Below are 26,410 nucleotides of genomic sequence, written 5' to 3'. Positions count from 1 at the left end.
GAAGCTCTTTCTCTTCTTAAAGACGTCCTCCCAGCTGACGTAAAATAGGGGAGGAGGGAACTCGTTAAAACGAGCATTTGAGAGAGCAGTAGACAGAACGAACACAAACAACCGGACGCATGTTTTCCCCCTACTGGACGGGGTGCTGGTGCTGGAATGCCCGGTGGGATGATAGTGCCGGGCTTCACTGGGCGAGGTGGTCGTAGTGTCTCTCGAGGGGGGAGATCGATGAGGTGCGTAAGCGCGCAGAATCATATTGGCTACATCCAATCGGCAAGCGGGGACGTTTTACACGGTACAAACTCGCAAATTGGTAGCGCCGGGCTTCACTGAACAAGATGGTTGTTGATCGTGGCCTCAATAGTTTTAGTGTTGGAAGGCACCGGTAGAATGCATTTCCAGTTAATAGATAAACCTAAGTCGTATTTTCCGGATGGGTGCATGGTGAGATGAGATATTTTTCATGCCTGAACAATGGGGGATAAAAGGTGTACGTTTGTGGGTAGGATCTCCGCTTGTGGCCGTCTCTCGGACGACGACGGGCGGACATCTGAACCATCCAGCACCGTCCAGCACTGCTCAGGTCACGAATTCGGATGTGTGTAAAGAAGGGGAGTCAAAATGGTTCTGTAAGCATTACGGGTTGCGAGATATATAACGTGGGGAGAAATATGCGGAGGGGGGCCTCACCGAAGCTTAGACTTTGGAACATATTTCGGTACACGTTCGTCGCGGCAAAGAATTGGAACAGGAGTACTTAATAACGATTCGTTTCAATGTGCTGTTTGTAAACTAAACATTCAGTACGGGTATAGTGAACTATTGCTCTTAAGCGCGGTAAAAATGAGCGCGGCGATCATATTAAAAATAGTAAAAATGTATGATGAATGTTAGTGTTAAAGCTAGGAGAACATGGAGGCTAAGGCCGAGCTATCGACTGACTAAGAGCTCAAGATAGTTTTTTGAAAACGGAGAACAACAGACACTTTGAACCAGGAGTCGTTCTAGCAATACAGGTATGAGAAGTGTTTATGTTTGTGGCTATAGAATTAAGCGCTTATATTATACTTGGAGTTTATTCAATGCTATAGGCCGCTCGTCGTGGCTCGCGGCTGCAGTGATACTGGGTCTGTTCAATACTGAATGATTGTGAATGAATGGCGGCTAACTAGCTGTGTGCTAATATACTAATAGGAGGTGTTCAACATTGTAGGCCGCTGGCGTCGTGGCGTAGGCGTGCCTTGCTACTAGGATTATTCAATACTGTATGTTGTGAATGGGGTGATATTGCAAGTGTAACTGAGTTATCATCAATGTTGAATGCGTCGTGTGAATTGCAGTATTGACTAATGTTAGTATTAATGTTGGATGCGTGGTGTGAGCTGCAGTATGAAAGTGACTAATGTAATAATGGTTAGACTGGTTGGTAGGCCGTGTGAATGACTCGCACATGCGCGTTGGTCTGAAAGGACGATATGTGTGGTGTGTGGAGCGAGCGAGCAGAGTGGGTGGTAAGTGGTTAAAAGCACACTAGGTGGCGCCAGAGTCATGTCTCGGGATCCCGTCCTGCTGTCGGCGTGGCAGGATGGGATTCTCGGGATGTCTCGTGGTGCGCGGCCATCTTGGGTGGAGCGCCGTGGTCGCCATCTTAGATGGGGCGAGGGGTGTCCATTGTAAGGGATTCATTTTTTCAAAGCGATGTGGTTGGAACTGCGCTAGGGGGCGGTGGAGACATGGTTTGGACTCCCGTCCTGGGGTAGATACAGGAGGTTTTTATCCCTGGTGATTCAGTACAATTCTTCACGTTGTGGTGGCGCTCGTGACTTTATTACGTTGACGGTATGATTAGATTAATAGGCAGTGGTGACGTTTTGGAAGCCACGGACGTGTTCATATGTCTCTCTTTTAGGACCCCCCCCCCCTATTCCTTTGTTCTGTCTCTCTCCCTCCCTCCACCCTCTCCCTCTCTCTCTCCACCTACTCTTCCCCCCCCCTCTCTCTCTCTCTCTCTCCCTCCCTCTCTCCCTTCCTCCCTCCCTCCACCCTCTCTCTCTCTCTCTCTCTCTCTCCACCTACTCTCTTCCCCCCCCTCTCTCTCTCCCTCCCTCTCTCCCTTCCTCCCTCCCTCCACCCTCTCTCTCTCTCTCTCCACCTACTCTTCCCCCCCCCTCTCTCTCTCCCTCCCTCTCTCCCTTCCTCCCTCCCTCCACCCTCTCTCTCTCTCTCTCTCTCTCTCAACTCTCCATCCCTCCCTCACCACCCCCTCTCCCTCCCTCCCTTCCCCACCCTCTCTCTCACCACCTACTCTCCCCCCCTCTCTCTCTCTCCCTCCCTCTCTCCCTCCCTCACTCCCTCCCTCCACCCTCTCTCACCACCTACTCTCCCCCCCCCCCCCCTCTCTCTCTCCCTCCCTCTCTCCCTCCCTCCCTCCCTCCACCCTCTCTCTCTCTCTCTCACTACCTACTCTCCCCCCCTCTCTCTCTCTCCCTCCCTCTCTCCCTCCCTCCCTCCCTCCGCCCTCTCTCTCCCTCCCTCACCATCCCCTCTCTCTCTCTCTTCCTTCCTCCCACACTCTCCCCCCTTTCTCTCTCCCGCTATCTCTTGTGGGGCTTGTTTTTGGTTTTGTACAAATGGCAGGGGTGGAGGGTCTGTTGTTGAAAGCGTGAAGTGGTTATGGAACAGGTAGGAATCACGTGTTATGTCTCTTTGAGCTGTATTGAGGCCAGACCCACCGCTCTTCCCACTTTTCCCCCCGCCCCTCACATCTGTAGGTCCCTAGGAACCTGTCCCTCTCCTAAATCCCTTGACCTTCCCTAGCTTTCCCTAACCTACCCTAGCCTACCCTAATCCTTTAATCTACCCTGACCTACCCTAGTCCCTTAAGCCTACCCTACCTCCCCTAACCTGTCCCTCTCCTAAATCCCTTGACCTTCCCTAGCTTCCCATAAGCCTAACCTAGCCTATCCTAATCCCTTGACCTACCCTGACCTACCCTAGTCCCTTAAGCCTACCCTACCTCCCCTAAACCTGCCTCTCTCTCCTGCCCTGACCTCCCTCTTTCCATAGCCTCTCCCTCCCTAGTCTCCCCTACACTTACCCCCCCTAGCCCTTTCCTCTCTTGACTTCCCTTTAGTTCCGTTACACCCTCTCTCCTACCCTTCAGGGGTTCTGGTACGTCCTGCCTCTCTGTTTTAAATTGGGGTCCTCACTTCAGTAGGCTGTTGGCTGTGGGGCGTGTTGTTAAAAAGACATGTTGTTGTTTGTGGGGGTTGCAGGACATATTAGGACACGCGCCGGTGAAGGAGGAACGCGGAGGAGGACGGAACACTCAACATGGTTCCTGGTTTGAGTGAATGTAGTAGGCGTGTGCTTTGGGGGTGTGCTATATCAATGGTTTGGTTGTGTATATTGGCTAGTGTGGTGCTATATGTTCCACTCCGGCAGCCTGAGCTACCGGTAGTGGTAGTGGGTAAGCGGTCGCTGCCGGACCATCACGGTAATCTATTTCTGAGGATGGCGAGGGCGGTGGCGAAGGTAGCTAATAAATCAGATTGCTACGTGTGCGGCCTGTCTCCACAGGCGGCCGCCGCGGGCCTTCCTCTGATAGCACACCCTATAACGAAGTGTCATGCCGACGTGTTAAGGGATTTGCCTACCCCTGACCTGTGTAAAGGGGTGGGATCGGAGAGGATTGAGGGATATCTGGGGTTGGGACTGACAAGAAATGTGATGAAGATAAGCGGGCTGTTGGATGTTGGCCCCATTCCAATAGCATATAGGTCGGCAGGGTTTGAGAAATGTGTAGAGGGGAAATCAAATGGTAAGGTCGTGGGGTATTTGGACGGCTGCCTGGGTGATAAGGGGGTCTGGGGCAAGGATTCGGAGGCGCCAGCTCCGCCTGGGGCGTTTTGGATTTGTGGTGATTTTGCGTATGCCTCGCTGCCAATTGACTGGAGGGGAAGATGTGCGTTGGGTTACTTAGTACCAGCTATGAGGGTGTCTGATGTTTTGCCAGCGCTTCCCAAGACAAGGAAGACACGGGATGCGGACCATTTTTTTAGGGTGGCGTTTCCCTGGTATGGGGCATTCGGAAGCAGCCAGGAAGATCCGTACGGCTGAAGTGGAAGGACAAAGCAAATATGAGGAGATGGTTGCACGAAAAAAGTGGGAAAGGATAATGGAAAAATACAGCAAAACCCCAGACTCGTATTACTGCCAGAGCGAGTATAGAAGAGGTCGCTCCCCCTCAAGTGATTCCAGCCGGCATGAAACAAGAAACAGTTCCCCGGTTGGCAACACGCCAGCAGAGTGGGCGCAGATGGAGAAAGACGAAACACTCACGAGAATGCAAACCCCAACGAGAACGGGAAGTCGAGAGGGAAAACCCGAAAGGGCACTAAGAGGTAAGGAATCTGATTTAAAAATCTCTTCCTCACAGGGTGTTGAACTTGTCCAGGAGATGGTAAGGATAAGGGACGATCTGGTAAAAATAGACAAGCAGCTCTTGGAATTGAAAAATGACAATGCTGAAATAGCAGTGCGGGTAAATAACCCAAACAACGCAGAGAGCAAAGATACGAAGGATTACAAACAGATGATGGAGATATGGGGAAATGTTGAGAGAAAACGACAGGACCTGGAAGAAGAAAAAGTAGAGCGGAAAAAGGCCCTCGACAAGATGGAAGAGGATGTGAGGAGAGGAATGGTGACCAGATCACAGACGAAAAGTCTTCAACCCCACAAACAGGCCCCCGTCAAAATAGCTCCCGTGATAATAAGAGGACAGGACTTGGAATATCACCCCTGGAAGGCGTCCGACATGACCCAAGTATCAGAGAAATTGCCGCCCCTCCAAAATGGGGCCAATCCGTGGATTGCCAAATTGGAGGAACTAATGATCGGCCAAGAGATGGCGATGGGGGATGTGAAAAGAATATTGTCAAACATGATGGGACGCGTGGCCATGGAAATGGTACTGGAGAAGGCTGGCATGGGAGACCATGCGGGGACTGGAGCGCAGGATGCGGACCTGTTCGCATGGCACAGGGGAGTACCCTGGGGGACTCCCACCCTAGGGAGTATGTGGCAAAAGCCTACGCCGCCTGGAGGGATACAACTGGCCAGGATCTAGAGCGGGACCCCCTGGGGGAAGCCGTACTAAGAGGGAAGATTGAAGACGGCCTCCCCATGGAGGTGAAACAAAGACTGGCTGAGGTGGTGTCTCTGTCAAGCCTCCCCTTAAACTATTATACCGACAACGTGGCCCATCAAGTTGACCTATATCGGAAGAGGGAGCAAAAGGTAAAGGATAAGGATGCGGCCGAACACCGAAGGATCCTGTATCAACAGCCAACCGAGGCTGGGAAGGTAGTGGAATACCTCCAAGCCCTAGTCCAGTCCGCACAACCAAGAGGGGAGACGGGCTCCAACGCACAACCAAATGACCAGAGACGGGCCCAGTTGGGGACACAGGGGGGTCCTGCGCCAGAACAGCAACAAAATCCAAGGGGAACACCCTGGCAGTCACGGGGACAAGGTGGAAACAGAAGAGGGAGCGCGAATGGATCCAGAACTCGGCCATTTGAGTGCTGGGTGTGCGAGAAATACGGACATACATCGAGGGACTGTGAACAGGAGTATCAATCCAGAGGAGGAGGCCCTCGATGGGGGAACAGAAGAGGTGGAAATTGGCGGAACCAAGGCTCAAACCAAGGCCAGACCCAGAATGGAAACCAAGACCAGACCCAGAATGGAAATCAAGGACCAAACCAAGGCCAGCACCAGAGTGAAAACTATGGCCCGGTGAACCCATCAAGAGGGCCAGACGAATCACTCTGAAGAGGCCCAGAGAGTCCAATGGGGAGGTGTCAGCTGTCAGTATCGTCTTTAAGGGAGGAGCCTATTGTGCGCGTATCGGTGAATGACAAATCTGTCGAGATGATGGCAGACACCGGAGCAGCCTATACGGTAGTGCAACCCCAAGACGCGACGCACCTAACCATGTCCGGTCGATACGTACGGACAATTGGATTTGAGGGAGTGTTACGTTCCAGCATGTGGCTGTTGTATGTTTGTACTTTTGTGCCCCCCCCCCCCCCTTTCTCTCTCTTTCTCTCTCTCTCCTTCTCTCTCTCTCTCTCCCACTCCCTCCACCTGCTATACTCTGATCCAGGTTCCTGTCCTTCATCAGGACACTAATTGGAAACCAGCCAGTCATCCCAGCCATCAAGCAAATCACCAGTTGACCAATCGGAAGCCCTCCTCTTGTTTTAAAACCCATGTGGCACTTCCTGTTTCCCCCCCTTCTTTTTGTCTATATGCTGTTGGTCGAATGTTTGATTCTGATATATATTTAGCCAACTTGGTACACGTGTATGTGTGTGTGTGTGGGTTGGGAATTGGAGCAGGTAAGGGCCCAATACACTTGGTGCTACACGTAGTGGTATTATTGTCTAGACACACTAGGTAAGGAGTGATGCCACTCATTGTAGGTTTTGGACATAACGTTTGGTTAGTCAGTGTAGGTAGTGAGTAGTAGGTTTTATTTGACCTTTGTGTTTGTATATAGGTAGACAAGATATTCCTTACTGAGTTAGTTGTGTTTTGTTTTACTTAGTTTATTCCTTTGGCATCATTCAAGCTCCTTTTCCCTTCTCCCCCCCCCCCCTTTCCCCTTTGGTTGTGTGTATCAAATCCACCATTGTCATTGTCTATTAGTCTGTTTTGTTTGTATATATAAAAAGGCACAATATATTACTTTCTTAAAACTAAACTTGTTGTGGGCATTGAATTATTTATCCTTTGGTTCATTTATCACTAACATCACAATCATCTTTTATGTTATTCACCCCTTCCCCTAGACATACTGGGGTTGTAACATAAAATGGGGGCTCAGTCCGGGATCTCCTGTAAAGGGTTCCTGGTTTTGATGATTGTTTGTGGTGATGATCCACATAATTAATTCTTTCCTACTGTTATTGGTATTTTGTAATTGGTGTTCTGTTGCTGTCCACTGCTGACATGGCACAGTTTACCATAGATCAGTTTGTTCAGAATCCCTCTGTTGAAATTTTTGTTAAGTGCCGAAAGGATGATTTGTTACTGATAGGCAAGCACTATGGTCTCCAGATATCAAAATCTCTGCTTAAAAAAGAGATTAGGTCTATGGTGTTGGACAAATTGGTGGAGATGGAGATACTTGTGTTGCCAGAGCAGCCTGGTTCTAGTGCCTTGGAGGAAGAGGGGACTACAGAGGTTAGTTCTCCTTTGTTTCAGGAGGAGCAACAAAAGTCACCAGTTGGCTTGGGTGCGAAGGCAGAGGTGAAACCACCTGCTACCTTACCGCGCTTTGACCCGCTCTCTCCTAGCTCAACCAGTTCAGTGGTTGATGCACGAATGAAAATTCGCTTGACTCGGCTTCACATGGAAGCTCAAGAGAAGGCTGAGGCACGACAAATTGATTTCAGGCTAGCAGTACGCAAGCTGGAAATCGAGGCTGAAACGGCTGTTAAAATACGACAGCTGGCGTTGGAAAATGCAAGAGATGGTTTCCAGTCTCCGATGGCACCATCTTCATCTCAATCAATTCTGTCTAGGTCATTTGACATAAGTAAAAATATATCTCTGGTTCCACCTTTTCGGGAGACCGAAGTAGATGCCTACTTCAGTGCATTTGAGCGTATTGCTACATCCCTTCAGTGGCCGAAGGAGGCATGGCCTCTATTGTTACAGTGTAAACTGAGTGGAAAAGCTCAGGAGGTGATTTCTTCTCTGTCCATTGATGATTCATTGCAATATGACATTGTGAAGTCTGTTGTTCTCCGTGCATATGAGTTGGTGCCAGAGGCCTATAGGCAACGATTCAGGAATCACAAGAAGTCCTCAAGTCAGACATTTGTTGAGTTCGGCAGAGAGAAGGGAACTCTTTTTGACAAGTGGTGTAGTGCTAACAAGTCTACTGACTACAACTCTCTTAGAGAACTGATGCTGTTGGAGGAATTTAAGAATTGTGTGTCTGAACGCATTGTGGTCTACTTAAATGAGCAGAAGGTAACTTCTTTGTCACAGGCTGCAGTGTTTGCGGATGAGTTCACGCTTATTCACAAAACTGTCTTTACACCATCCCGTAGTGATAGGTTTGCAGGGTCACTTCCTAAAGGCCCTGTGGCACAATCAAGCTATATGAAACTGACACCTACCCCCTCACAAACCGGCCGTGAATGTTATTACTGCCATAAGACTGGGCATCTCCTTGCTGACTGCAACATTCTTAAACGTAAACAGCAAGGTCAGAGTTCAGGCCAGACAAAAGGGGTAGGCTGTGTTAAGACAATTAGGCTGTCTGCCTCAGGTCAGCCCACCGAACCGGATCCTAGTTTTAAGCCATTCATTTTTGATGGGTTAATTTCGCTCACTGGAAATCCGAGTGATCAGAAGTCTGTTCATATCCTAAGGGATACTGGTGCTAAGCAGTCCTTCCTGCTTGCTAACGTTCTGCCCTTTTCTGACCAAACATCCTGTGGCTCTAGTGTTATAGTGCAGGGAATTGAAATGGGTTTCATTCCTGTGCCGTTGCATAAGGTCCACGTCCAGTCAGCTTTGGCTTCTGGGTTCTTTGACATTGCGGTGCGTCATGCATTGCCAATCGAAGGTGTTGCCTTCATAATGGGTAATGACATAGCTGGAGGAAAGGTGATGCCAGTACTAGAAGTATTGGATCAGCCAGAACCGTGTCCTATGTTAGACCTGGGTCAGTCATTCCCTGAGGCTTTCCCTGCCTGCATGGTCACCCGCGCTCGGTTACGAAAAGGGGAAGAAATGGGTGATATGGTTGATCTGGCTGACTCGGTGCTAACACCCTTGTTTATCAGTGATGACATTCTAACAGAAAGCCCTGAGGTCTCTAGGTGCCCACTGGAAAAGACCAAAGGTCACCCAAACTATACCGACCAGACCAAGAGTGGCTGTAGTCCTCATTTATCTGTGACTCGTGAAAAACTGATTCCGGCACAGAAAAATGATCCAACCCTGGCTAAGTGTTTTGCATTAGTGGTCAGTCCTGAACATGTTGCAGAGAAGAGGGTCACGTATTTGCTAGATGAAGGTATTTTGATGCGCAAATGGTCCTCCCCTGCTGCTAGAGGTCTAGACCGGGGTGCTGTGTATCAAGTCGTTATACCCACCGCCTATCGTCAGCAAGTACTGAATTTGGCCCACGATAACCAATGGTCAGGTCACTTAGGGATCACAAAAACATACAATCGAATCTTGAAACACTTCTTTTGGCCTGGGTTGAAAACAGCTGTAGCTCAGTACTGTAGGACTTGCCATACTTGCCAGCTCACAGGAAAACCAAATCAGGTCATTCCTCCGGCCCCTCTCTGCCCAATACCTGTCATGAGTGAACCTTTTGAGAAAGTAATTGTTGACTGTGTTGGACCCCTGCCAAAGACTAAGTCTGGTAACCAGTTTCTGCTCACCATAATGTGCACTGCTACCAGGTTTCCTGAAGCAATTCCTCTTCGTAATATTACCACCACAGCTGTTCTGAAAGCTTTGACTAAGTTCTTTTCTACTTTTGGTTTCCCAAAGGTTATACAAACTGATCAAGGCACAAATTTTCTCTCGAAAGTCTTCAAGCAAGTGTTACAGTCTTTGGCTATCACACACAAGGTCTCTAGTGCATATCATCCTGAAACACAAGGTGCGCTTGAACGTTGGCACCAGACCCTCAAGTCGATGCTTCGTAAATATTGTTTGGAGACAGGGAAAAGTTGGGATGATGCTGTCCCATTTGTGTTGTTTGCCACTAGGGAATGTGTGCAAGAGTCATTGGGGTTTAGCCCTGCAGAACTTGTCTTTGGCCATACTGTACGAGGCCCATTGAAGGTTCTAAAAGAGACATTTATGTCTGAGTCCAGTCCAAAGACTAAAGTTTTGGACTATGTCAGCCAGTTCAGAGAGCGCCTACATCAGGCCTGCTCTCTTGCTAAAGAGGCCTTGTCTTCATCTCAGTCCACTATGAAAGTCCATTATGATAGGAGGGCTGTTTCTTGTTCGTTCAAAACAAGTGATGAGGTTTTAGTGTTGTTGCCCATTCCAGGTTCTGCACGTTTCTCTGGTCCATATGAGGTTGTTGAGAAGCTCAGTGACACTGATTATGTGATAAGTACCCCTGACCGCAAGCGCAAGACTCGTGTTTGCCATATTAACATGTTGAAGTTGTATCACCTTAGAGAGAACCCTCAGCCAGAGGAGGTAGAGGGAAAAGCGACCACCTCAGTTGCTTCGGTTCAGGTGATTGCTTCTGGTGTTAATGATGATGAGGATGGTTTAGTGCTTCGAAATGCTCCACAGCAATGTGCTAGGTTGTCTAATTCAGAGATGCTGGCTGAGCTACCATCTCATTTGCCTTACTTGTCGGAGGAGCAGCGAGCTGACATTGTACAATTGACCACAGACCATCCATCTATTTTTGGTGATGTACCTTCTCAGACAACCATCTTAAAACATGATATTGATGTTAGGAATGCTGTACCTATAAAACAGCACCCTTATTGTGTAAATGCTACCAAGAGGGGTATTATGAAACAGGAGGTAGAGTATCTTCAGGAACATGGCTTGGCCAAGCCAAGCTCTAGCCCCTGGAGTTCTCCATTTCTTCTCACCCCGAAGCCAGATAATACTCACAGGTTCTGTACAGACTTTCGCAAGGTGAATGCAGTCACTGTCCCAGATTCGTATCCATTGCCTCGTATGGAAGATTGCATTGACAATCTTGGTTCAGCATTGTTTGTAAGCAAGCTTGATTTGCTGAAAGGTTATTGGCAGGTCCCATTAACCGCTCGTGCTTCAGATATTTCTGCCTTTGTGACCCCAGATAATTTTTTACAGTATAATGTGATGCCTTTTGGACTGCGAAATGCCCCGGCGACATTTCAGAGACTGGTGAACTTGGTTCTAGCCAATGTTCCAAACTGCAATGCATATCTTGATGACCTAGTTGTGTATTCTTCTAGCTGGTCGGAACATGTTGAAACCCTTGGTACTGTATTTGAGAAGCTAGCCGCAGCGTCTTTGACTGTGAATCTGGCAAAGTGTGAATTTGGTAAAGCCACAGTCACTTATCTAGGTAAGCAAGTGGGGCAGGGCCAAGTGCGCCCTGTGGAAGCTAAGGTCTCTGCTATTACAGCTTTCCCGGCACCCACCACCAGGCGGGAGCTGCGGCGGTTTCTAGGCATGGCGGGTTACTACAGGAGTTTTTGTAGAAACTTCTCCACTGTGGTTATCCCTCTCACCAACCTGCTTAGTCCCTCTAGGGAGTTTAAATGGACCCCAGACTGCCAGAATGCTTTTGAAAGTGTGAAGGCTCTTTTGTGTAGTGCTCCTGTTCTTGCGGCACCAGATTTTGCACTACCATTTAAGTTGGATGTAGATGCCAGTGGTATGGGAGCTGGTGCTGTCTTGCAACAGGAGGTCCATGGGATTGATCATCCTGTGTGTTACTTCTCTCGAAAGTTCAACAAACACCAGCTGAATTACTCCACGATCGAGAAGGAAGCCCTTGCTTTGTTGTTTGCGTTACAATATTTTGAGGTCTATGTTGGATCTAGTTCCATGCCTGTGGTTGTTTATACTGACCACAACCCGCTAGTATTCCTAGCTCGTATGTACAATCACAACCAGCGCCTTATGCGCTGGTCCCTGATGGTCCAAAACTATGATCTGGACATTCGCCATAAGAAGGGTACCGATAACGTGTTAGCGGATGCCTTATCTCGAGTGTAAGATGTGTGTGATAAAAAAATAGTATGTACAAAAGGAAATGAGGGAGTAAAACAGCTGACGCCTGTGACCGACCCTGTGACCCTGAGATATCAAGGCAGGGAAGCGACCCTTCCCGTACTGGTCTCGGAAAGTTCACCCATTAACTTACTTGGCCGAGATGGGCTGGGTTTACTGGGAATGGATATTAAATGTACGGCGGATGGTTGTGTGATAAATGTACGAGAGGACCGCTACTATCAGATGGTGCAAAGAATCGATAGCCGACCACCGGAAATCTATTGTCTAGGGGGACTGGACCAAGATTTGCTTGGTTCAGCCTTGGAATGGGAGACATTTATCACCGCCAACATGCCTGAAGCAAGTGACCCAAAGACACCATACCATTGCACTCTGCAATACCACAAAGATGCAGACTCGTCACAGGCTAAGGAGTGGCTGAGTGTGCAACCAGACAAAGTACAGCTTAATGCCACCAATATCATATTGGGTCCGCAAGGAGCAGCGCTACGTATTGGACGGAGCGAATATCTGCAAAAAGAACACGAGATTGCGGATAGTGTTCCCCATGTGACTTTAAAGGTAACCAACTCGTGCGATCAGCAGCATATTGGCGAGATGATGAAAAAAGCGGAAGGAATTAAATTTGAGCAGATGAAAGAAAACAAACTGATCTGGATAAGCCCCGACAAAAGGTTTATTAAGATCATGGTCCAAGGCACAGGGATGGGTCGTCCCCAAACTGTGCAATTATCCCAAGAGACAATGGGAGAATTCCCTAAAACGTTGAGCCTCCAGGAGGACATGATGGAGGCAGTGCCAGAGGAGCTATGGTCCAAAAACAGCACTGACATTGGATTAATCAAGTCCGCTCAACCTGTGAGAGTGGAGCTTAGACCGGGAGCCACCCTGCCTTGGAAAAATCAGTACCCACTGAAGGAGAAAGCGGTGGCTGGGATCGAGCCACAAATCAAAGGGCTTTTGAAAGCAGGAGTCCTACAGAAAACAACTAATCCCCGGAGCAACACGCCGTTGCTACCCGTGGAGAAACCTGACACCTCGTACCGGTTGGTACACGATTTGAGGGCTGTCAACGAGGTTTTACTTGACTATCCCGCGGATGTCCCCGATCCCCATACGCTATTGACATTTATCCCACCGCAAGCTGAATATTTTACGGTTATAGATTTGTGTAGTGCATATTTTAGTGTACCCTTGAGCAAGGAGTGCCAGCATTTTTTTGGTTTTACCTATAAAAATGAGCATTATGAGTATACTAGGATCCCTCAGGGACTAAAGCATTCGCCACACATATTTAACAAGATCCTAAGGGAGGACTTAGACGGGTTGGATACAATATTGACCTCTAGGGTCATTCAGTACATGGATGATCTTATACTGTGTGCAGACGATCAGACAACATGTCATCGCGACTCCGTGAAACTGTTGCATCTATTGGCAGAAAAAGGCCACAAAGTGTCTTTGAAGAAATTGCAATATTGTAAACCTAAAGTGATTTATTTAGGACAAACAATTTCACAAGGCCATCGGGCTATTTCGGAAGAACATTTGGTGTCCATTAAGACGGCTCCCAAACCTGTGACGGTAAGACAAATGATGGGATTTTTGGGTATTACGGGGTACAGTTCTCCATGGGTCGAAAACTATACTGAAATAGTGAAACCGTTAAGAGACATGATGAAAGAGGCGGGCGTTGATAAGCTGAGTAGTAAAATGGTTTGGACTGAGGATGGTTTACGGGCGTTTGAAACAATCAAGTCCCGACTGTTAGAAGCGCCGGCCCTGGCGTTGCCTAACTATACCAAGAAATTCATATTATATGTCTCTTCTTCTCCAGATCAGAAGCAGGCATGCGCGGTGTTGACCCAGGACACCCGGGTGGGGGCGCGACCACAGCCGATGGTGTACTACTCCATTGCCTACTCGGAAGTCGAGATGGGGATGGCTCCCTGCTACCGGGAAATGGGCGGAGTCTATACAATGTACGAGAAAGCCGCAAGTATCATGATGGGATATCCAGTGGATATCATGGTGAGGCATGACTTAAAGAGTCTGTTGGAGTCCGGTAAATATGCACTAACGATGCCTCGCATTAGACATTATTACAGGCTTTTGGAACAGGAAGATGTGACTCTGGTCAGGTGTTCCATAACGAACCCGGCAGCGGACATCCCTACGCCTGAGGATGGAGAACCTCACGACTGTGTGGCCGAAGCCGAGAGGTACTCTAAACTCAGAGCAGACTTGCAGGCTTTCCCATTTAGCAGTCCAGATCTGGAACTATGGACTGACGGCTCTTGTTATCGAGTTGGTGAGGGACTAAAAGCAGGCTACTCCGTGGTAAGGTCACAGGGCGAAGGGTTTGTGGTAGAAAAGACCGAAGCTTTAACACAACCCTGCTCAGCTCAGCTGGCAGAATTAGTCGCACTGACTGAAGCATGTAAGATGGCAGAAGGCAAATCGTGAATATCCATACTGACTCGGCATATGCACAAGGAATCGCATTTTTATTTGGTACAGTATGGAAAGGGAGAGGATTCAAGAAAGCCGATGGAAGCGCCATAAAACATTGTAGCCAGATTGAGAGTTTGTTAGAAGCAATTATGAAACCAAAACAGATTGCAATAATCAAGTGTGCTGCTCATCAGACAGACGAGTCCAAAATAACTCGAGGGAACAATAGAGCAGATGAGGCTGCCAAGGAAGTGACAGGTGCTGACAGAGCAGGTAAGGTCTTGGTTATCACACACGAGGTTGAGTTAGAGGACAAGATAACTTACAAGGATGTTTTGACTTTCCAGGAGGAGGCTAGTCAGGTAGAAAGAAACCTCTGGGTAACCAGGGGGGCTAGTCAGGATGTTTCAGGTTTAAGCCACAGTGGATTTGTGGTGGCTCCTGCTGGCCTGGTCAGACTGCTGATCCACACGGCTCATGACTTCTGTCATGCTCATCGGAGAGAGGTGAGTAGAAAATTCCAAGAATATGGCTTTTGGGCGCCAGATTTAGCCAGTCAAATTGATCATGTGATACAGAGATGTACGATATGTTTGAAAAATAATATATGTAAGGGGATTAGTGTGTCACCAGGGCATATCCCCACGCCCAATGGCCCAATGCGAGACCTTGTAATTGATTAATCAGAAGAGATATATTCTTGTCGTTGTCTGTCGTTTTTCAAGGTGGGTGGAGGCGTGCGCCACCCGTCACAAGGATGCAGCATCGGTGGCCAAGTTCTTATGCCAAGAGGTGTGTCCAAGATTTGGGTTAATGGACAGAATCTCCTCGGACAATGGAAAAGAATTCGTGGACAAAACTGTACGTTTAATACTCCAACATTTAGGCGTAAAACAGCGATTGGGGGCCGTTTATCATCCGCAGAGCCAGGGGATGGTGGAACGCATGAACGGGACACTAAAAAACAAATTGGTTAAGATCTGTCAACACACAGGTTTGAATTGGCTAAATGCTCTCCCATTAGCATTAATGGCGTGTCGTTCGAGCGAAATTCGCGGTCTGCGTTTGACACCGCACGAAATGATGTTAGGTCGTTGCATGGTAGTGCCAGGCTTGGGCGCGACAGGTAAAGGTCCAAGTTTGGACATCCTGGACAATGATATGCGCGAGTACGTGAAATACATGTCAAATATCCACAAAGATATTCTGGTTCATGTCTCCAGTAGACAGGAGCATGAAACCGGGGAGGAGGTGAGTAGGTCAAGTACACCTCAGATCATACCGGGCGATCACTTTTATGTTAAAGTATTTAGACGTAAATGGTATGGCGCGCGACGAGAAGGGCCATACAAAGTCGTCCGAGCCACGACTTTGACAGGTTTTTACAGGTTGAAGGGTCACCTATGTGGTTTCATATTTCGCATTGCGTAAAATCTGTAGATATTGGCCAAGAATGGGAATCTGAACCACTGGCCCTTGAGCAAGAAACAGGGGCGGCGCAACCCCTAAACGAAGGAGAAGATGCGGACGATTATGGGGAGCCAGACAGAGGGCAACACGATTGGCCACCGGTAGGGGATGAGGGATTCCTACAGGAGCCAGACAGAGGAGAAAATTATGAATTGGAACATAATGATTTCTCCTCTGTGGACTTGGGTGGTGTACCAAAAGGACCGGAGGGAACCGTGGTTAGCACAAGCCCGGAAGGAGATCCTCGGCCGCAACGAGTTATTAGAAAACCTCGAAGGTATACATAGGAAAAAGTGAGGAAAAGCTAATGATAAAAGGATCATAAACGGTCCAGGGAGAGAGCGTGTATATATTTTTTGATTTTTGATTTTGAGCTCTCTCCTTTCTTAGAAATGTTTAAATCTATTGCGATGCAATAATCTTTTCTTTCAGAGTTAGCCGCACAATATAGACATGTTTGGTTAAAAAACACATAAGTATAGCAGACTAAACAAAAAAGCTGATAACTGGTCCGATGTTCTTTTTGTATAAAGAAACGGACCTAGATGGATGTCAACTTCAAATAACTGATAATTGTGTCAACTGCAAATAACTGATAATTGTTAATTGTGTGAGTGAAATAACGAGGGTGTTGAGAGCATTGGTACTAACAAAAATGAACTGTGCTTTAGAGATTCTTTAAATAGGTGGTTTTTATGTGATTTTGCTAACAGTTAAAAGGTTAAGGTATTTGTACAATGTACGAACAGTTTGATTGAGAAAATACTAACAAGGATATTGGGGATATATAATCAACCGGGGAACTGTAGTGGATTTTCCCAAGCTCAAATGTATAATGTACAGGTCTACCGTCCGCTACAGGTCGTTACTAAACATGGTAACAGTGCACCACACCACTTTAGTAATATCACATATGCAGAAATTTACTAGAAGTAGCCTGGCAAGCAGCAACCCCCCCAAGACCGATACTAGCTGATGGGGCTGAGGTGAGGTAACAAAGGGGTTGTTTACTCTAGCAGTAAAACGCCCTAGTGTTACTTCCCTGCAGGCAGTATCGGGCTATGGACAGTCACCTAACATGGGGGGTTGTTTCAGCTTCAAAGGAACCAGCCGCTTCTATTTTGGCCTCAGGAGACAGCTGCGAAAAGCCAATTTGATTCAAAGGAACGAGCCGCTCCTATTTCTCATGAGGAGACAGCTATGAGCCAATCTGATAAGAATAACACTAAATTTGGTGAGAATGTTAGTAAAAACAGTTATTTAGATTTACAAAGTACCCCTAGCATCAAAGGTATAGCAATTAATCTGTTTACAATACTAAACGGATTAAATTAAGGCTAAATTGGCCATTATTCAAGATATAAGGTTTAAGATAAGTGGAACTGCCTAACAGAAAGGCTACATTAGAGGTTTAAGCAAAATAAACCTTACTTTTGATTGATAACTTGATAAATCTAATTTGCCAGATACATTTAAAACGTGAAAACTGAAGAATTCTCTAAGACCAAGATTCAGGCTATTCAAAGCCAACAAAGTATGCCCTTAGAAGGGAATATCTGGTGTAGGCGAGCTTCAAAATGGCCGCTACCCAGTCTCATCCAATCAGAAGCTCTTTCTCTTCTTAAAGACGTCCTCCCAGCTGACGTAAAATAGGGGAGGAGGGAACTCGTTAAAACGAGCAGTTGAGAGAGCAGTAGACAGAACGAACACAAACAACCGGACGCATGTTTTTCCCCTACTGGACGGGCCGGACGACGAGTTGAGACGGACACCATCGAACCAACGAGGAGACGAGATGAGTTAGATACTTTGCTAGTAGCGACTTAGTCTGGAACACAAGCTGCGGGCATAGTCGCATGTTTTGATTGTTTCATAGCTTTCAAGCCGTTTGTTATTTCACTTTGCTTGTGAAATAAAAAGTGAACTTTAGCAAAATTCTCTGCCTCCTCATTTCACCCGCCGTCTCTCTGCTGTCGAACAAGGCCATTTTCTGGCCTTTTGAAAGTACAAGGGAATTTGGTACCGGACGAACACACAACGCAGAATAGTTGGTTCTGTATATCAGAACACCAACCATAGACCCCTTGATACTTCAAAGACTAGGCTAATAGGCTACTATTATTACTACTATTACAATGACTGGAAACATCACTGCCTGGTATGGAAATAGCACGGCACAGGACAAGAAGGCCCTACAGAGAGTGGTGCGCTCAGCCGAGCGTACCACGGGTATTGCACTACCTCCCCTGCAGGTTCTATACAACAAGAGGTGCAAATCCAGAGCCTGCAGAATAATGAAAGACCCCCACCACCCCAATAACAGCCTGTTCCAGCTGCTGAGGTCAGGCAGACGCCTGCGAACCCCAGCTACTAGGACAGAGAGGCTTAGGCTCAGCTTCTTCCCCCAGGCCATCAGAGCCTTGAACAATGAACACTGAGTGCCACAGAATACTGATCTATCCACACACAAGCACACATGAGCACACACACGACACGCACGCTGTGCACGCTCACACTTATGGCCAAAAAGGAAAGGTCACTTTAAATTAGTATAACAACAGTAACAGTGTATTGCACTACCAAAGCTACCTAGCATGTCCTATATGCCCTGTAAATAACTATGTACAGATACCGAGATGTCCCACCATGTTACCTGTTAATTGCACAATGTTGTTTTTATTGGATTCTATTATATGTTGTACCACTGTATTGCACATCGTTGCGGGCAAGACCACCCGCATTTCATTGTATACTTGTATGCCGTGACAAATAAAACTCTTGACTTGACTTGACTTGACTACTAGTCTAATAGACTAATAGGCTACTAGGCTACTAGTGTACTAGGCTACTAGGCTAAAGCTACTAGGCTAATAGGTTACTAGTCTAATAGGCCACTAGGCTAATAGACTAATAGGCTATCAACATTAAGCTAGCGGTAGCTTCAACATTAAGCTAGTGGTAGCTTCAACATTAAGCTAGCAGCAGCTTCAACATTAAGCTAGCAGTAGCTTCAACATTAAGCTAGCGGCAGCTTCAACGTTAAGCTAACAGAGGCTCCAACATTAAGCTAGCAGTAGCTTCAACATTAAGCTAGCGGTAGGTTTAACATTAAGCTAGCGGCAGCTTCAACATTAAGCTAGCGGCAGCTCGCTCTCTCTCACTCTCTCTCTCTCTCGCTTGCATGCACAGGGAGGAGGAGGAGGAGGAAGGAGGAGGAGGAAGGAGGAGGGGGGAAGGACACGTGGCAGAGCAGGAGAGAGGACATTGGAGGAGGAGGAGGAAGGGGAGGGATTTGCAAGGGTCAGGGAGAGGATCTCTACATGAGGCTAGTTAAGGCTTCATTACTTGGACAAATCTGTGACGTCGATTTATGGGTGTAAGCCCTCTGGCATAGAGCTTCACTCTCTCTCTCTCCACTAGGCTAATAGGCTACTGGCTACTAGGCTACTAGGCTAATAGGATACTAGGCTACTAGGCTAATAGACGAATAGGCTACTAGTCTAATAGGCTACTAGTCTACTAGGCTACTAGACTACTAGTCTAATAGGATACTAGGCTAATAGACTAATAGGATACTAGGCTACTAGGCTACTATGCTACTAGTCTACTAGGCTACTAGGATAATAGACTAATAGGCTACTAGGATAATAGGCTACTAGTCTAATAGGATACTAGGCTAATAGGCTACTAGGCTACTATGCTACTAGTCTACTAGGCTACTAGGCTACTAGACTAATAGGCTACCAGACTACTAGGCTAATAGGCTACTAGTATAATAGGCTACTAGTCTAATAGACTAATAGGATACTAGGCTACTAGTGTACTAGGCTACTAGGCTACTAGGCTAAAGCTACTAGGCTAATAGGTTACTAGTCTAATAGGCCACTAGGCTAATAGACTAATAGGCTATCAACATTAAGCTAGCGGTAGCTTCAACATTAAGCTAGCGGTAGCTTCAACATTAAGCTAGCAGCAGCTTCAACATTAAGCTAGCGGCAGCTTCAACGTTAAGCTAACAGAGGCTCCAACATTAAGCTAGCAGTAGCTTCAACATTAAGCTAGCGGTAGCTTCAACATTAAGCTAGCGGCAGCTTCAACATTAAGCTAGCGGCAGCTTCAACATTTAGCTAGCGGCAGCTTCAACATTAAGCTAGCAGTAGCTTCAACATTAAGCCAGCAGCAGCTTCAACATTAAGCTAGCAGTAGCTTCAACATTAAGCTAGCGGCAGCTTCAACATTAAGCTAGCGGCAGCTTCAACATTAAGCTAGCGTCAGCTTCAACATTAAGCTAGCAGTAGCTTCAACATTAAGCTAACAGTAGCTCCAACATTAAGCTAACAGTAGCTTCAACATTAAGCTAGCATTAGCTTCAACATTAAGCTAACTGTAGCTTCAACATTATGCTAGCAGTAGCTTCAACATTAAGCTAGCAGTAGCTCCAACATTAAGCTAACAGTAACCCCAACATTAAGCTAGCGGCAGCTTGAACATTAAGCTAGCGGCAGCTTCAACATTAAGCTAACAGTAGCTCCAACATTAAGCTAGCAGTAGCTCCAACATTAAGCTAACAGTAGCTTCAACATTAAGCTAGCGGCAGCTTCAACATTAAGCTAGCGGCAGCTTCAACATTAAGCTAGCGGCAGCTTCAACATTAAGCTAGCGGCAGCTTCAACATTAAGCTAGCAGCAGCTTCAACATTAAGCTAGCAGTAGCTTCAACATTAAGCTAACAGTAGCTTTAACTTTAAGCTAACAGTAGCTTCAACATTAAGCTAGCAGTAGCTTCAACATTAAGCTAGCAGTAGCTCCAACATTAAGCTAGCGGCAGCTTCAACATTAAGCTAGCAGTAGCTTCAACATTAAGCTAGCAGTAGCTTCAACATTAAGCTAACAGTAGCTTCAACATTAAGCTAACAGTAGCTTCAACATTAAGCTAGCAGAGGCTTCAACATTAAGCTAACAGAGGCTTCAACATTAAGCTAGCAGTAGCTTCAACATTAAGCTAGCAGTAGCTTGAACATTAAGCTAGCAGTAGCTTCAACATTAAGCTAACAGAGGCTTCAACATTAAGCTAACAGTAGCTCCAACATTAAGCTAGCAGAGGCTTCAACATTAAGCTAACAGAGGCTTCAACATTAAGCTAACAGAGGCTTCAACATTAAGCTAAAAGTAGCTTCAACATTAAGCTAGCAGAGGCTTCAACATTAAGCTAACAGAGGCTCCAACATTAAGCTAACAGAGGCTCCAACATTAAGCTAGCAGTAGCTCCAACATTAAGCTAACAGTAGCTCCAACATTAAGCTAACAGTAGCTTCAACATTAAGCTAACAGTAGCTTCAACATTAAGCTAACAGAGGCTCCAACATTAAGCTAGCAGTAGCTTCAACATTAAGCTAGCAGAGGCTTCAACATTAAGCTAACAGTAGCTCCAACATTAAACTAGCAGAGGCTTCAACATTAAGCTAACAGAGGCTTCAACATTAAGCTAACAGAGGCTCCAACATTAAGCTAAAAGTAGCTTCAACATTAAGTTAGCAGAGGCTTCAACATTAAGCTAGCAGAGGCTTCAACATTAAGCTAACAGAGCTTCACTCTCTCTCTCTCTCTACTAGGCTAATAGGCTACTGGCTACTAGGCTACTAGGCTAATAGGATACTAGGCTACTAGGCTAATAGACTAATAGGCTATTAGTCTAATAGGCTACTAGGCTACTAGGCTAATAGACTACTAGGCTACTAGTCTAATAGGATACTAGACTAATAGGCTACTAGTCTACTAGGCTACTAGGCTAATAGACTAATAGGCTACTAGGCTACTAGGATAATAGGCTACTAGTCTAATAGGATACTAGACTAATAGACTAATAGGCTACTAGACTACTATTGTACTAGGCTAATAGGCTAATAGATAACATATTCCAGACATGGTTATAGGCTTACGGAGGAGTGGTGCAGTGTACCCGTCTGCCTGAGCCTTATATAGATGGGAGGCAGTGAGCTACAACCTCCAAAACCACTAATCACACACACACAGGCAAAGGGAAACATTACAGAACCCATAAATCGACGTCACAGATTTGTCCAAGTAATGAAGCCTTAACTAGCCTCATGTAGAGATCCTCTCCCTGACCCTTGCAAATCCCTCCCCTTCCTCCTCCTCCTCCAATGTCCTCTCTCCTGCTCTGCCACGTGTCCTTCCCCCCTCCTCCTTCCTCCTCCTCCTCCTCCCTGTGCACGCAAGCGAGAGAGAGAGAGAGAGAGAGAGAGAGAGAGAGCGAGAGAGAGAGAGCGAGGGCGGGCGGGGCCGGCCGGCCATAGATAGATGGGGCTGGGCCTGGGCCAGGCTGGACAGCGATCTGGAGTGCAGAATTTCCCTCGGGATAAATAAAGGATTTCTATTCTATTCTATATCAATTACACCAGTGGTTCTCAAACTGTGGTACGCGTACCACTAGTGGTACTTGGTGGTACTGCTGGTGGTACTTGAAAACATTTACAAAAAAGCACAAACATTTTTTATTTATTTTATATATTTTTTTGCAGTCAGGCCACTGAACTTAGAAGCAGGCCAGGCCAGTGTTTCTGGTTGCGGTGGCGCGATAGTTAGATAACCTAAGTGGGGAACAACCAGGAGATCACTGTGACAGAGCGTAATGCAGTCTAAACAGTCATAAATCTTTAATTCAACTTCAGCCCTGATCATAACCGTTTATTTTTTTAGATTTTTTGTAATGTCAGATAAAAAATGAAATACTCCCACTTTTCTGAAAATAGTTGGTGTTAAATCTGACATTACAAAAAATCCATCAAAATCTGTGTTGCTGCTAATCATTGACACATGCCTAGCCTGTAATAATCCCCCCAGATAAATGTACTTTGCATTTGATATATTGAAAATATTTTACTTTTTGTGTTTTTTTTAACAATAATTTGTGATGCCATCACACAAACTGGCATTTAAAGGGTAAAAATTCAAAAATTCCTGCACCAAATTCCTGCACCTGCAGGAAATTAAGTTTTTGTAACAAAATTATGTGTGTGTGTGTGTGTGTGTGTGTGTGTGTGTGTGTGTGTGTGTGTGTGTGTGTGTGTGTGTGTGTGTGTGTGTGTGTGTGTGTGTGTGTGTGTGAGAGAGTGTGAGAGAGAGAGAATGATGGACAATTGCTTGCTGTGTGTGAGAGAGAGAGAGAGAGAGAGAGAGAGAGAGAGAGAGAGAGAGATAATTAAGTACATTTGCTGAAATACAGTTGTTCTTAATTTTCTCACTTGCTATGTGAGAATGTTAGTTATTATGTTCTCAATGCCCCTTGCATTGTATGAGTTGTGTGGAAGAGTTTGCTAGTTCTAGTGCTATCCCTTTGTACATTGTGGCTGTGTCTGACAAAAGTTAACAATAAATAATGGTATTAGGAATACATTTGCCTCCTGCGTGAACTGTGCATAGCTGAATAGACTGTATTTTAACGCCGGTCATATGGTGGTACTTGGAGAGCCAGCTACATTCTCAGGTGGTACTTGGTGTAAAAAGTTTGAGAACCACTGAATTACACTATTGGTGTCTTACATACTGCACCTCATCATGTAAAACGACCCAAACAATCCCTTTCATACATCTATGACCATCTACAATTGTGAAAGGATTCATGAAAGATATTGGACTCCAATTTACCTGATTGCATTGTTGCCTTGGTCTGGTTTTTTAATCAAATCATCAATCTGTAATAAAATGGAGGTTTAAAGTCAGTGGAATTATTGGGACTCATTTATTAAGCCAAACACACACACATTTGTATGGAGAGCTTTAAATATAAATGATCAAACACATTTTCTGTTGGTTGTAAATGTTTTTTCCTTGCATTGTTGTCATTTGTATTTTGTGTTTGAAGTTAATTGTCATACTGTTTCATCAACTTTCAACCTTTCACACATGAGGGCTATTGGTTCTGTATCCTGTTATGACAAAGGGCTGGTTAACTTACCAGGAGCCAGTCCTGCAGGATGTCTGAGGGAAACAGAAGTGTTTGTCTCCGTTTCTTAGCTAAGGTGATATCTCTGGCCTCTGGAGGATCCCCCACTAAAACCGAGATGACTTGTTGATCGGATGTAAAGTAATCCCCACTGGCCTGCAAAAAGAAGACGGCACAAAGTTTGGGTAAACCTGCTTTGGAATAAATAATAATACAACAAATATATTATACTAATACTAATGCATATGACAATATGATAAAATATTGTATACATATTGTATATACAAATAGTTCACACACAAGGAAGGAACAATGGTGACAAAGGATGTCACGTGAAAAGAAAAACAAAAGAAACACTGTGGTGATATTTGACATTGAATTTCATAACTAATATGTGTGAATAATTAGAGAATCCATAATGTAAAAACAGGGCTTAGCCAAAAGTGATAGAGGGGGAAGGGGGAGGCAAGGCCGGTCTGGAGCTGTGCGGAAAAGGTGAGCAAGGGCCTCTGTGGTATGTGAAATTTGGTTGGTGTGGAGTACGGGGGGTAACTGAACAATAGCTACTGGTGGTCTCTGTTTGTGCACATGTGATTTGATAGGAGGCGCAGACAGAGGGCGGATAGATTAACACAACGCAGGGTAGAAGCATACACAGATTATGGTCAGAGTGAGGAATTGGGTGAAATTTTCTTCTCCTTGGGTGTTGTCTGCGTTCCCTGCCCGACTGGAGCTGTGACGACGAGGAGGTAAGGTTGTATGACGATTGCATGGTCATAAGGGGGGTGGATAGATGAGAAGACCAATTGATGGATTATGCAGATGTGATTGTGCTGTTTTAGGAAAGAAAATAATTAACAGGAGAAGAAAAAATGAATGTAAAGTGAAAATATTGTGATAACTAATGTATGTTTTCTCTCAAACCAGATCATGTGAAGGAGTGTGGGAACAAAAACTTTCATATAAATTAAGGAAATTGGGTTTTAAATTTGTGATTTATTATATTTTAATGTGTAATTTGTAGATTAAATTTATTTTTATTGTTTTCAACAAACCCAAAAGTTGTTGTTTAAAAGGTGGGCCTCTGCCATGAGGAGCAAAAGCTCATTGAGGATATGTACCAAAGAATAATGAAAAGAAAAACTGAGAAAAAAAAATTTAGAACATTTTTGAAAAAATTATGATTTTTGTTATTATGTTGTATGGTTAGTATGTATAGAAAATCAAGTCAAATGTACTGTTTATGACAATATAAATTGCCAAAGTGAGGAATGTGGTGATATTTGACATTGAATTTCATAACTAATATGTGTGAATAATTAGAGAATCCATAATGTAAAAACAGGGCTTAGCCAAAAGTGATTATTGGTGTTAGATAAGACATTCCAAACAAACCCCTGCTCAGGGTAAGACGGGATTAGAGAACAACAGTTGCCGGTCATAGAAGGCCACAGGGGAAGTCACACTCCACAGCAGAGGAACAGCCGGTCTAGCAGATAACTAGCAGACACATTCAAGGAACTATTAAGTCAGCATACTTTATATAGGAATGTAGAAGGTAACTTACAAAGAAGAATACCATTTAGAATGTCACCCGAGTATGAAAGTAATAGTGTTATTACACTCTTGTTATAAATCCTGGTATATTTATCACAGTTATATGATCTGGTAAATAAAGGTTGGTGTGGTCTCCTATATGATGTCTGGTATCAGCCTAGAGGCAATGACTGTACTGGGATGATATGAGAGGTCTATAGGTCATTACACAAACCATATATATGGGAAAATCAAAAATGGTACATGAAGGAATGTTGATGCATTCAGAGAAGACACAGATCACCTCTCTGTCCAAACATGAGAAGCCACAGCCCAAAGGAAGGGGACATCGACACCAACCCCCACACGAGGACACGGACCTGTTGGGGCCAGCCCCAACAAGAAGACACTGACGGGGGCCACCGGCGGCCCCCCCTTCTGTTTACTGAAAGAAGACCGGTACTTGTGATTGGTTCAACCGGTTTAAAAATAAGAGAGGTCATTTAAGCCTATAAGTATGAGAGCAGAACAGTTAGTTGGCAGGCCAGCCGACCTACCCGTCCCCAGGGGGGGTCCGGCTGAGCCTCCCACCACACCACCAGAGAAATGTGCCGTTTCATGCGAGTAAAATCATGGACCCATTATTGTTGGTTAGAGTAACATGTACAGATTCCGATCTGTTGACCAGGTTTACTCATGTGAAAATGCTCAGACTATTCTCTATTCCATTGATAAACATGACTGCTATTTTATGTGCAACAATGTCTTGATGTAGGGAAGCCACCGTGTTTTGGGCTATTTTGATTAACCTCATCAAACCTTCTGTACAATCATGTATTATGCTGAATAATTCCTGTGTGCAACTGATGCCTTATCCACCCTTGACCCTTTGGCAAATAAATCAGTTGAGTTGAAATATAGTTCCTTTTGCCTGGACTGCACGTTTATTTCTCTATCTGACTAAGTCAGGGGAGAAGACCATGTTTCCATCGCTCTCCTTTCCTCCTTCCAGTTAGCAACCTCCTTGTGCTGCAAATAAACCTTAGATTTTGTATAGGATTATACGACAGAAATGGTGCCTATCTGACCCGCTCTGTTGTGCCCCCCCCTGAGGATGTTCGGTGAGGTTTGTGTGGCTGGCTGCTCAGAGCCGCGGCCCTGCCTGCACGTTGGGGACATA

At 45.7% G+C, this 26,410-nt stretch overlaps 1 protein-coding gene across 1 annotated transcript in view; it reads right to left on the bottom strand.

The window, feature by feature from the left end:
• Positions 1–26,410, bottom strand: part of LOC311228426 (solute carrier family 15 member 1-like) — a gene marked incomplete at both ends in the record, with an annotated part of 172,677 nt that overhangs the window by 14,495 nt on the left and 131,772 nt on the right. The window contains 2 exons of the mRNA XM_084314333.1: positions 4,977–5,029; positions 23,707–23,850. Coding sequence (XP_084170459.1) covers positions 4,977–5,029; positions 23,707–23,850 — 197 coding nt within the window. The remainder of the gene's footprint in view (positions 1–4,976; positions 5,030–23,706; positions 23,851–26,410) is intronic.

The sequence above is a fragment of the Notolepis coatsorum genome (assembly GCF_963971535.1).
Source record: "Notolepis coatsorum genome assembly, chromosome: 5".
NCBI classification, from domain to species: Eukaryota; Metazoa; Chordata; class Actinopteri; order Aulopiformes; family Paralepididae; genus Notolepis; species Notolepis coatsorum.
Note: the sequence above shows the minus strand (reverse complement) of the source record. Positions and strands in the feature narration are given on the sequence as shown.